Below are 12,446 nucleotides of genomic sequence, written 5' to 3'. Positions count from 1 at the left end.
AGGGGGGCTAATATGGTCTCCTAGCCATCAACAATTGCCCATCTAAGAGGTCTTTCAGATTGGTTTAAAGAACTTGTGCACATCCTTAAGCTTTGGCAATCGTTTTAACTTGGGTGTATGTTCATTCCAATCTTTTTGGATGCTGTATATACTGATTTATTGCATATGCTCTAAAGCTCTTCCAAAGGTTTTTAAAAATGTATGTGTGGTTTGATGCAGTAACCCTATGATCAGAAGGACAAATTCTATCTTCTCTCACTTTTTCTTCTTACAATTATAGGCCCTTATTGCACCAAAGCAGCATGACAACATGTTGACTGCATGGTTCAATTCCCCTCTCCTGCATGATGTTGTAACTGTTGGGTGGTTGAACTGTACAGTGAACTGTACTATGGTGACTGTAGTAAAAGAGAGTATTTTTATTCACATGAAAAATTTGTTAATGACTTCCCTCAGCACTGCTGTTCTGTATGATTTGCAGTGTGAAAAGTTCATGCTTTCCTGCCAGTTTTGTTGGGAGATCCAGTCCCCTTCCAGCTTTGTAAAGTCCTCTTCTGTCCCTGCAGTGCTTCTCTCTCTCTCTCTCTCTCTCTCTTCACACACACACACACACAAACACACACACACACAGTCTCTCTCACACACCAGAGAGACAGACTGTCTCACTCAAACACACAGACACACAAACACACCCCTTCCTTCGTTTCTCTCTCTCTCCTCCTCTGGCTCCTTCCCAAAGCAGCCATTCCTTGGGAACTGAGCAGTGGAGAGGGAGGTAGAGTAGAAATGGGGAAGGCAGGAAATTGCAGTGTGATGAGTTTTGGACATTAACAGTGCTTTAATTCTGGTTTGGGACTGAAGGTGTGGGAGGTAAGAATGCCATCCCGCTTTTTTAATGCCATGGAATTACAGTGGAAGAGTGTCCTGTGTGATAAGGCTCATAGTGTTATAGTACACAACTGTCATTTTATTGCTACACTATAACTCCAAAAAAATGATCACAGCGTGGGTTGAAACGTTTTAAAAGCAGGTGTTATCGCACATCTCCGTGTCCAGTCTGGAGGCATCTCAAACCCAATCTTGGCATCCCGTACCCAATTCGGACCTTCCCGTTCTTTGCAAAGTACAGGACTGGACACAGACGTGTGTGATAACGCCACTTTTTAGAAAGTTTCAGCCCTCACCGAGGTTGGGAGAAAAGGCAGTGTGATAATCTTCTAAAAAGTTGGTTTTTGAAAAAACAAAAAGGAGAGAAAGGCAAAGATTAGTCTTTTGATTCCTGCTACCTCTGGGAATTAAAAAGTAACCTGCTTGGGTTCTGGAATAAACTATTGCATCTGGTATTGAGAATTGCTCGAAAATTGTATGAGAGACCAGAAACATTGTTTAGATTTTTTTTTTAATGGAGACCTATAGCAACAAATACCACAACTTCCAGCAATATCTTACCCTATTTGGAGGAGCTCTAAGTTTTATATGAAAGACAGGCAACTGCCAGGAGTGCTGAACTGTACCAACACCTCACTCTGCCTTTGTGAGCAGCATCTTTGTGACCTATTATTGTTGCTGTGTGACTACAAGTTATTTCCAACTTATGTCAACGCTAAGGTGAACCTATCATGGTGTTTTCTGGGGCTGGGAGCAGGGTGACCAGATGTTATAACTGCAAAGGAGGGCAACGCGCCGCAAAATATCAAACAGTCAAGAAAAATGTAGGACATTACAAAATAAAAGCTAAAATTACTATTATAAATGTAAATTCATGCTTCTTGGTCATGTTCAAAATGGAGGACATTTTGAAATTCCTCCTGGACAGAAAGTTGAAATGTAGGACATATCCTGGAAAAGAAGGATGCCTGGTTATCCTGGCTGAGAGTATATGACTCACCCAAGGTCACCAAGTGGGTTTCCATGGCTGAACTGGGAATCAAACCCTGATCTCCTTGGTGTGGAAAGGAGTGAATCATAATCCAATGCTCAAAGCAGTACATCACACTGGCTTTCTTATAGCAAGGATATAAACTGCCTTCTCAGTTTTTGCTCTTCAAAGTCCCTGCTCCTATTCAGCCACATTTCTCTTTTGTGTATTACAGAAAAGAAGCAAAGATGGAAGAGTAATTACAACCACTTACATAGGTGCTCCTTCTTTCTGGCTTGATGCACATTCTGGCACCTCTTCATATTCCTGGCATTCAAGGGAAGCTGCATTCTGAAAGAATGTTAACAGAATGCTTAGAAGCTGAAGCATTCACTGTTTTCACGTGGCCAGCAAATAAACAAGCTACAGCACTCTAGGCATAGTGCACTAATGGATGCTGATTAAATTGCTTTGCTGGAGTCTAGCTTTATGTTTCCAAAAGCAACTGGGAAAATGTCTCCACAATTCATGAACAGGGTGTGACAGTCTTGGCCATGGCCAGCAACAGCAGTAGTAACAGCAATAACAATCTAGTAACTGCTAAAGTTTAATTTCCTTTATTCATTGCCCCAAATAGGACTAGCTTTACAAAAGAGATGGACAGGAACCAGGGGTTAAGGCTGTACTTAGACCTCCACGGGATCCTGGAAGGCTGCACCTTCCATTGTCACTCTCTCTACCTCACCTTCCAAAATGTGGAAGGCTGAATTATTTTTGCCCCCAACAGGAAATTAAATGTACTTATTCAGTTTCTATTTGAAATAAGGCCTGTGTGAGCCCAAAAGGTGAGCTGGTAAAAATTCCCCAAAATGTGGTCAACAGATAACAGGAGTCCCTCCAGAGGCTTGGGGAAGATACTGGCCATTTGGGGGCAAAATTCCCCCCCCCCCATTTTTGTTTGTGTGAAGAAGAGAAGGTTAAGAGGTGATATGATAGCCCTATTTAAATATTTGAAAGGATGTCATGTTGAGGAGGGAACAAGCTTATTTTCTGCTGCTCCAGAGACTAGAACCTGGAACAATGGATGCAAGCTCCAGGAAAAGAGATTCCACCTCAACATTAGGAGGAACTTCCTGACAGTAAGGGCTGTTCGACAGTGGAACAAATTCCTTCGGAGTGTAGTGGAGTCTCCTTCCTTAGAGGTCTTCAAACAGAGGCTGGATGGCCATCTGTCAGGGATGCTTTGATTGTGATTTTGTGCATGGCAGGGGGTTGGACTGGATGGCCCTTGTGGTCTCTTCCAACTCTACGATTCTATGATTCTAGGATCCTTGAGGGCCACATATATGATCTTGGGGGCTCTATGTAGCCTGCGGATGTACTCCCCCTATTTTATAATTAGGCAGAGTGAGGTAGTTTCCTCAGGAAGCAGATTGTGAAATATCATGAAAGGCCAGAAAATTGTTATCTGCTACTGCCGTGAAAGGCTTGTCAGGTTTCCCAGCACAAGTGCCAAAATAATTGGGCTGGCTTTAGATCCTCCATACCTAAATTAAGGAGCTTATTGCTTGGGCAAATAAGCTGGTTTACCTCTTCCAGCTTCAATTCTGGATCCGGGATGCCACCAGATGTTATCATAGCTAAATCACCAACCATCTAGGCTGGATGCTGCCACCTGGTTCAAAGCCTTGCTCAGTCAGTGCTTTTTTAAAGTCAGGGAGCTTCAGACTTAAAAACATAGCCAGCTGAGTGGGGCTTTGACCTGGGATACATCCAGGCGGCAGCATCCCCACTAGACTGGTGGTGATTTAGCTATGATAACATGCAGGGGCATCCCGGATCCAGAATTGAAGCCGGAAAAGGTAAGACAGCTTATTTACCCAAGTGATAAGCTCCTTAGGTGAGTGGGGCATACCATTTCCTGCTGCTCCTCCAGCACTGAAGGCCCCAGCCCCCCAAATAATGAAATGACATTTTCCATGTGCAATCACAATAATACCAAGATCTCTTTCTGCGTGATGGTCACAGCTTCTTGAAACACCACAGACTAATCTGTGGTTAGGATTTGCTTTGTTTATTTACTTCTGTTTGTTTATACACAAGCTCTTTGAATGACTCAAAAACCTTGGAGAGTTGATCTGCTGGAGAGAAAGGAAGCAGAATAGGGAAAAAAAATGGTGCCCACCATTCTCACCTGAGAAGACCAAAAGTGTCCAAACATGCTCTCACAATAGGGGCTGATGGACTCCTCAACTGGACCTGAATATAACCCAGAGATGAAAAGATAGTAAGGAGCACTAAAGTGACACAGGCTTCTTGGTAAAAGTGAAAACTGCTGGAGATCTAACCTTTGGTCTCCTGAGTCTTATCTGTTCAAACTGTGGGAAGGCCCCCAAACAACTTTTGTTGTATAGGGGCATTATTAACAACACTGAATTCCTACAATATTTCGGTCCCACACTTGTCCATGAAGTATAGCTGTATAGGGAGGTTTATACTGTAGTGGGCTCTCCTGGGAGATGTATCTTGCCCAGCCAGAAGCTTCCAAATTTGGAAATCCATAAAAGCTTGAAATCACTCTACTTTCATGTATTTATTCCCCATACCCATCGTATGCTAAATTTAATATCACACCAGATCAGATCTTGTGAGGGAGGGGGAATCATTTTTGGATTATATACCTAGAATCCTCCCATGCAGCACAGTGGCCATGTTGGTGGGTTTGTTTTTGTTTTTTTGGTAGATGTAGTCCAAAATGTAACTCTTCCAAGCTCTTTACTGGCTATTCCTGCACTGGAAGCATAGCACCTTTGCCTTCCCCAGCTCCTACAACAACATCAAATAAAAGGTCTGTTTCCTTCTGTCCCACCCTATTAGCATCCAAGAGACCTGCAGCCTTCTCTCTTACCTGAACTGCTGGCTGATCCTTGTGGTGTGTGGTCTTGATCCTGGCAGAGCTGTCCCTTGGAGCTGCAAGAATAAAGAGAGAAAATTCCAAAGGGGTGGCATTTTTAACTTTGCCTAAATTTTGGAAACCACATATTCCTGAAACCACTAACCATACTGTTTCTCCTTTTCTTTCTCATGCTAAACCTTGGAGAAGTAGCTGTACCTCATATTCAGAAATTGTCACACATACCATCTCCTCATTTGCACCTATATATATAAATTAGCATATGCAAATATTATGAAAATGTATGTGCTCTTTTTTCTTCTTTGTTGGAGATACATTTCCCTTTTTTTGGTCAATAATTTGGTATGACTCCATTATAGGCTGCTCAAAGGACAAAACAAAAATTAAAAATAAAGTACATTGATAAAAATCATTTGAGCAAATGTGAATATATTAGGTCTGGCATTTTTCTCTATTTGTGAACTTCTAACTACAGATAGAATTCGAAGATATAGCCATGTTAGTCTATAGAATCAGGATGTAGAGAGATCTTGTAGCACCTTTGAGACCAACTAAAGTTGGCAGCATGAGCTTTTATAGATTTCAGTCTACATCCTTAGATGCATTCCTCCAGATGCATTTGAGAAAGTAGACTTAAGTCTATGAAAGTTCATGCTGCCAACTTCTTTTTTTCAGTTAGTCTCAACTACAGACAATTGGCTTTACTCAAAGCAGCTCAGACAGCTCAGTAGGAATTCCTTTTAATTTGTAGCTGTCCCATCCCAAAGTACAGTATCTGAATTATTGGGATGGGGCATGGTCCCTGTGGGGATATACTCCCTGAAATACTACAATTAGGTATGGGGGAAATGGTTTGAATTAATATTTTAGAAAATATATCTAACTGATCCATGCTCCATTCTATTAGTAAAAGTGTTCTTCTTTCAGTTTCTCATCATTGGCAGAGAACCACAAGCACTACATTCTTCCCTTCTTCTTTTCTTTTCAATTTATATACAAAACACACACATCTAAACATTAGCATCTTTTAAGCAAATGCACACAAATATGCTTGGTCAATGGGAAATATTCATGCAAGATGTATACGTTAGGAAAATATATTAAGACAGTGTGCTAAAATGCACATGAATTGCCAGGCGGAAAGGTAAAATAGTTTTGTAAGCAGACATGAGAGACAGAGGAAAATGTAAGTAGGATTCAGAGAAAGGCAATGAAACAGAATGTCTTCAACCACCCCTTTTAGAAGCAATCTAGCTTTACCACCTCAGGCTCTCAGCCCTCTTGCACTGTTAACACGTAAGCAGAAATTCTATTCCTGTGTGACCCTGCTTCCTAGAACTTCCCAACCATGGTTTTTTCTGACAATGGGGCCAAATGAGACAGAGAGACACCTCTTGCCCTTGGAATGCAAAGTATTGTAGGTTCCATGCTATTCTACTGCCAAACTTACCAGGAATAGATGAGACTGCTTATTCTTGCACATTTTACAGCATTTGTGGAATGCTGAGCATTAATAATGCAAATGGTATCCTCAGGGTATGTAAAGGCCTTTATAATCTCCCATGTGAGCCCACCCCCACCCCCCACCCCATAGGTCTCTTGACCTTTTGCCATTGAATGCCTCCTCCAGCTCCATAGAAATTGCTGCTAGCAAAAAGGAAAGAGTGATCTGTATCAGGACTGCTGGGGGAGAATTTTTTTTTTATTTCCTTGTTGGGAGATAAGAAGAAATGACAGCTTTCTTTTCAGTAAGGAAGGAGAAACATATGGATGTGTGAATACATTATGCCTGTACATAGAACCGTGCTGATTTTATAAAGTGCAACCCCTGTGGCCACAACTTTTCTTCACCCTATCCTAAACCTATCAATGGAGCTTATCCCATGGCTTACTAAATCAGTTTACCTCTATTCGGTTTAAAGCTTAATTCAGGTGGCATCCTGCTGTTATCAGAAGGTTTTTGCTGCCAAATTTGCTGCCCGAATACATCCTGGGTGTATCCCCACTTCCGGGAGCACTCTGGTGAACATTTTCTTAAGCCGGAAAACTCCTGGATCTGAAAAGAGCCGTGATGAACATTCCCGGAAGCGGGTATGCACCCGGGATGTATTCTGGTGGCAAATTCAGGGGCAAAAATAACTGATAACATTAGGATGCCACCCAAATTAAACTTTAAGATGGATAGAGGTAAATCGATTTGGTAAGCCATGGGATAAGCTCCTTTGAATCTGAAGCAATGGCTTTATGGTGTAACAGGAATCCATTCAGTAATTCTAAAGGAAGTGGGGTACATAACTTAACATGTAAATTATATGTGATTGCTGTACCTAGACAACATCCTTTCCTGTTCTATCCAAGCTCCCTCTAGGGGCTTCCTGAAAGATGGTAAACTGTATTGTTAAAAAGAGTTCATATACTCACTTGGCCTCCTTCTCTATGGCCACAATCCCATTTTGCATGGCTGGTCTGAAAGGCTGTGTACTAGGCTGGTGCCCTGGAGAGTCCTTTACATCCCCATTTTTGGTTGGTGCTGACAAGAGTACAGCAACATCTGGCACCATCTCGTTCCTATTCTCTGGAAAGGTAGAGTTGGTAAGGGCAGGAGAAAGTGACAAGGGCTCTCTCTGTACTTTAGAAGCAGTTGAAAAGAACTGTGATGGACTGGTGTCTGCAGGCTGGCTCTGACAGGTGGAATATGGAGGGATGGGGGGAAAAGAAGTTGCATCCACACTCTTGACCTCACTAGTCATTTGCAGAGCAGATCCTGAGTTATTCATTCTTTCCCCACATTGAGGTTGCAGAGTGACGCTTGGGACTTTACCTCCCATCCCTGCCTGGGGCTCTGTTGTAATCTCAAGACTTTCAGCATTTGTGGCATATTTACCAGGAACAAATGCTTCCGGATTAATAAATGTTCCTAAAGTTTGTTCAAATAAAGAAGTGGGTTTACCAACAGGTGCAGATATCTGTGGTGGCAACAACGAGGCCTGCTCTGGCTTGACTGTGTGGTGTGTATGAGGGAACACAGTTCTGGGTTTGGGTATTGGCTTGGCCATTGGAGAAGCTGGTTTCTTATTTGATAATGGCTGTTGGCTCTGATCTGTTGAGTTTTGCTGAATCCCAGGGCCAGAAACAGATTCTGCCATGACTTCTTTATTTATGACAACATCATCCTTTTCTTCAACTTTAGGCCCATCCAGGAAATCTGCATATTTGCCAGATTTGCAGTGGGTATCTCCTGCCATGTGTCCACTTTTGTTCCCCACAAACAACCAGGTATGTTTTACTAAATTCAGAATCCTTTTGCAATGGCCAGTAGCAGTGATGCCAAGCTTTTGTAGGTCCTCTTTACTGAGAGAAATCACATCTCTCACTGAGCCATATCCATGCTGCTTGAAGGTATCTTGATATCTCTCCAGATGTATAACAGAAAGCCAGTCTGCAATGTCAGAGTCCACATGGCATTGTTGGTGCATGTCCCCTTGGCAGGGAAGGAAGGACCTTTATCAGTTTACCATCTGTGGGAAACAAAGAAAGCAGTAATAAGCATGGTAGAGAAAGGAAGGCATCAACAAAGCCTCTAGTAGCAATGAGGGCAATGGGGATGAGTTAGCTTCACTCAGAGTTCCTTATGCTGCATCATGACTTTCTATGGCGGTTTACAGACCGCCAGATAGTACGTATACAATACATACTAGGGTTAGGAAAGGGCGGTGCTTCCGCACCCCCCCTAACCCTAGTACGTATTGAATACGTACAAGATGGCGGCGCCCTGTTCATACGGGCGCCGCCATCTTTACGTACTGGACGCACAGCGTCCAGACGTGTCGCACCGCTTGTGACATTTTGGAGCTTCTTTTTTCGGTCCGCGCGGGAGTCGGGCCGTCTGAAGGCTCCGGCTCCCCCGCGGACCTACTGGCGGCGGCGGCAGACTGCCGCAAAGCGGCGGTCTGTACCCCGCCTATGCTTGTCTCCAGCTTGTAAAGATGCAAAGGATCTCATAGCCTCTATTTAAACCACCCTTCCTCTAGTCTAGCTTCTACTACTAGCATCCCATTCATGCAAGAAGCTGCTTAAACAAACACACACACACAGTATATATACACACACACAATTGTACTGCTCTCACAGAGACGCCTCTTTTCCCAGACTGAGAAGGCTAACAACAGAACTGAGGAAAGCACTTCCATTCTCACAAAGGCAAGCCCTGTGCTGTGTCCTGTCATCAAACTGATTTATCTGGATTATCTGCAATCTTTGCTGGACCAAGAAATAAGCTCCCACTCTTTCTGTTTCTTCTTGGGAGTTCAAGCTGGCCATTCGGAACCCCACCCTTCCCCTGTGAAGAAAAATACAGACCAAGTAATGCGTGCAATAACCACGTTGTAGCTAGAGTGAAATTCTCCCAGGGGAAGGAATTCTGAGAGTCACCAAAATGGGGAGGGATTTGTGGCTGACAAGGCACTGCTGTAATCTGCCTTAGTGCACTGCTATGCTGGCTGAGGGCATGAGAGAGGTCAGCAAACTGTGAGTCACACACACAACGAGAACCTCCTGCATACAGCCAGCCCAGCCGGCAAGTAATGTAGCATCCAAGCTACTGGGCAGACTGAGGAATGAGGGTGGGTGGGTCCTCCTCACTCAGTACTGTTTTGCCAACAAAGCCCCTGCCTATTTTATGTTTCCCTCTCAAAAAAACTCTCTACAGGACTGCTGATAGATGGAGCCCAGTGGCTTTCATTTATATACATTTGTTTTTATTTTTATTGAATCTGAGGTTGTCAGGTCTCCTGCTAAAGGCAATCTAAGCTCCATCCTAATTAATAAATATCCTAACAACAACAACAACAACAACCCAATACCTAATTTCTTGTTTGCCTGTCTTTGGCTCCAAGACCTCATTTTTGTTTTATCTTTCCCTGTTGATCAAACATCCTTGACAGTCCAACGATAAAGGCCGGCATCAGGGTGGAATGGGGATGTGGTGTCTGCACAATGCATAGACTGACCTCATGCTGGCAAGCAGTATCACAGCACTCCTCTGGTGTTGCGTCCAGATGACGCAGCACCAAAGGAGCACTGAAATACCATGGCACCAGCAGCTATGGTGCCCTTCCTGTGGCGCAAATATGAGCCTCTTTTTGCGACTCCTTTTTGCACCATGGAAAGGCTAGATTGGGGCTGTGGCATGTAGTTGCCGTGGTCCCGATCTGGTGAGGAAAGAGGTGGCTGCAGGCTGCTTCTTAGGGGTGGTCTGTTCAGCCCCCAAGTCTGCTCCATTTAAGTTCTACCATGGTATATGGAAGGAACAAATGCCTCAGATCATTACAAGCCTACCACAAGATAATCTTGGCTACACTAGATGCGACAGGCAAATGGCAGTAACAAAAGCATAACGACCGCTTCTCTCTACTAAATATATTTTAGGACAGAGATGCAGGCAGAAGGCATGGGAATGGATACATAACATTTTCCTGCTATTTTTTGCTTCAAATTTCACAAATGCCCATATTGCAAGTTTCCAAATGTATTATTATTACTACTACCACTATTTCTACTATTATTATGTTCTTTACAATACTTCTCTGAATATAAGATGCTGAGTGCAAATAATGAAGGATGACCATCAGCTTCATGCCTTGTTTGTGAACCTCTGATAAGCATCTGACTGAACTGAACAGGCCTTTCTCTAACCAGCAATCAAGGCACTTCCTCTGTTCTAAAACAGACCTCCTCATTTCAGGTTTCCATGGTCTACTTTAAAGACACAGTAGACAATTGCTTTAATCAGTCAGTCTGTTTGCCTTCTGCCCATCCCTGTTTTCAGTCATATGGGAAAATATCTCACACAGAATGCGTACTTTTCATTTGCCTGGGTCATGTTCATACCTCAAAGCAGGGGTGGGAAGCCTGTGTGTGGCCACAGAACTTTTTCCCCAGCTTTAGACCCTTCCTACATACCCTCCCCTGAAGCCCCTCACTAATTTTTCCTTTTCCCAAAAACATTTTCCCCTACTGGAAGATGCATGAGTGCTGATTTTGCCTTAAAACCAAGGTAGATTAGCCCTATGCACCTTATTTTGCCTATACACCTCCCAAGATGGTACAAAACCAGTTTAGACTTTAAAACCAGCTTAAACTTTTACATGCTCTAGCATTCGGATTTCACACCAATGTGTTGATGGTGGTGGCAAAGATAAAAGATAGTCCTTTAACACCATGTGGTCAAAGAGCTTCACATAACATTAGCTTGGTTGCAGCTTACAAACATGACATTAAGGGTAGGTCAGTAGGATTATCCCTGCAATGTCTCTCAGCTATACCTCCAGATCATCTCCACAATGAGCCTCTGAAGCCCCATTCCCTTGACATCATCATCATCATTATCATCATCATCATCATCATCAATATCAATGTTTATTTATATAGCACCATAAATTTGCATGGCACTTTACAGGTTGCCTAGGACCACTTAGTAGAACCCTGGCAAAGAGAAGATCTTCCTTATTGCCCATTAGCTATAACTTCAAATCATCTCCACAATGTCCCTTTGGTAGTCCCACCCCTGGAATTAGGAAAGCTCTGAACATCTGATCAGTGCAGCTTCCAGGTTACCTAAATCTATAGATACTATTGTAATTTAGGCAATGCTTACCCTTGCTTACCCTCTTCACTCATGTTGGGAGCGAAACTCCAAGGCCAAAAGATAGCCACAGCAGTCTTGTTTGTTCAATAGCTGAGAATGTTGTTTCCCCATGAATCAAGCTGCTCCACTCTAAGCCATATGTGCTCCCTCTGCTGTTGCTTGGTCTTTTTTTTCCAGTTCCTCCACTTCCTCCCATTGTTCAGCACAGGCTTCCTTCCTGTTGCTCTCTCCCACCCCAGAAACAGGAATTATTCAGCTTGGCACTATGAATGTATATACGTGCATGTGTCCATTGGTATTGTGTCTGCAAGTAGTTTGTTCATATAATATGCAGAGTGTGGGTGTGCATTTAGCAGGATATAAAAGACCCTCAGTAAACCTGTCCCTGGACTGTAATTTTTCAGATGGCAGATGAGAGTTCATATGACTGAGTGCCCTCCTGCATAAAGTCCCAGTGCAAAGAAAACTGGATGTCAGGGAGAAGAATTCTTCCCTAGCTTTGTGAAGCCTGAGAAAGCACATTGGTTTTATGTTCTGCAGTACAGAGATAGAAGATCACATGGATCAACATACACTATAGTACTAGAGAGTTTACAAATAAAGAAACGTGGGAAAGCTGAGTTTTGTGAACATTGTCACAGTGAATCCCTCATCCCAGCCAAAAGCCACATGCTTTGAGTCCTCCCAAGTGAAACTAAGCATAAGCAAAGATAACAGAAAAAGCAGAGCTTGTTGCTGTTCCAAATGGACTAATCCATCAAAAAGAAGGAGAACATAAGTAATGCACCCTGGGCTCCCCTTTACACCTACATGTCCTCCCCCACTCGACATAGTACAGTATATGAATAAAAATATCTTGTTTTTTAATATGCATATTTTTATTCACACACACACACACACACACACACACACACACACACACACACACATATATATACATACAGTCGGCCCTTCTTATACACAAATTTTTTATACACAGATTCAAGCATACACAGTTTGAAAATGTTCCAAAAAAGTATAAATTTCAA

General features: G+C 42.9%; 1 protein-coding gene across 7 annotated transcripts in view; it reads right to left on the bottom strand.

Annotated features, from left to right (window-relative positions):
• The window catches only part of ARAP3 (ArfGAP with RhoGAP domain, ankyrin repeat and PH domain 3), a 67,668-nt gene extending 56,111 nt beyond the window's left edge, over nucleotides 1–11,557 (bottom strand). For 3 of the 7 annotated variants that reach the window (XR_006103653.1, XM_042464764.1, XM_042464766.1), the window contains exons 1-5: nucleotides 11,438–11,546; nucleotides 7,194–8,290; nucleotides 4,767–4,828; nucleotides 4,053–4,117; nucleotides 2,133–2,209 (exon numbers count right to left, since the gene is read on the bottom strand). Coding sequence is in view for 6 of the 7 variants with exons in the window: in XM_042464764.1 (XP_042320698.1) it covers nucleotides 2,133–2,209; nucleotides 4,053–4,117; nucleotides 4,767–4,828; nucleotides 7,194–8,248 (1,259 nt within the window). In the remaining variant the exon portion in view is untranslated. Of the gene's footprint in view, nucleotides 1–2,132; nucleotides 2,210–4,052; nucleotides 4,118–4,539; nucleotides 4,685–4,766; nucleotides 4,829–7,193; nucleotides 8,291–11,427 lie in introns of those variants that run through there. The other 4 variants (XM_042464765.1, XM_042464768.1, XM_042464769.1 and 1 more) reach the window with 4 other exon arrangements.
• Between the last annotated feature and the right edge of the window lie 889 nt (nucleotides 11,558–12,446).

The sequence above is a fragment of the Sceloporus undulatus genome, chromosome 4, assembly GCF_019175285.1.
Source record: "Sceloporus undulatus isolate JIND9_A2432 ecotype Alabama chromosome 4, SceUnd_v1.1, whole genome shotgun sequence".
Classification (NCBI taxonomy): Eukaryota; Metazoa; Chordata; class Lepidosauria; order Squamata; family Phrynosomatidae; genus Sceloporus; species Sceloporus undulatus.
This window is presented reverse-complemented; position numbering and strand designations above follow the sequence as displayed.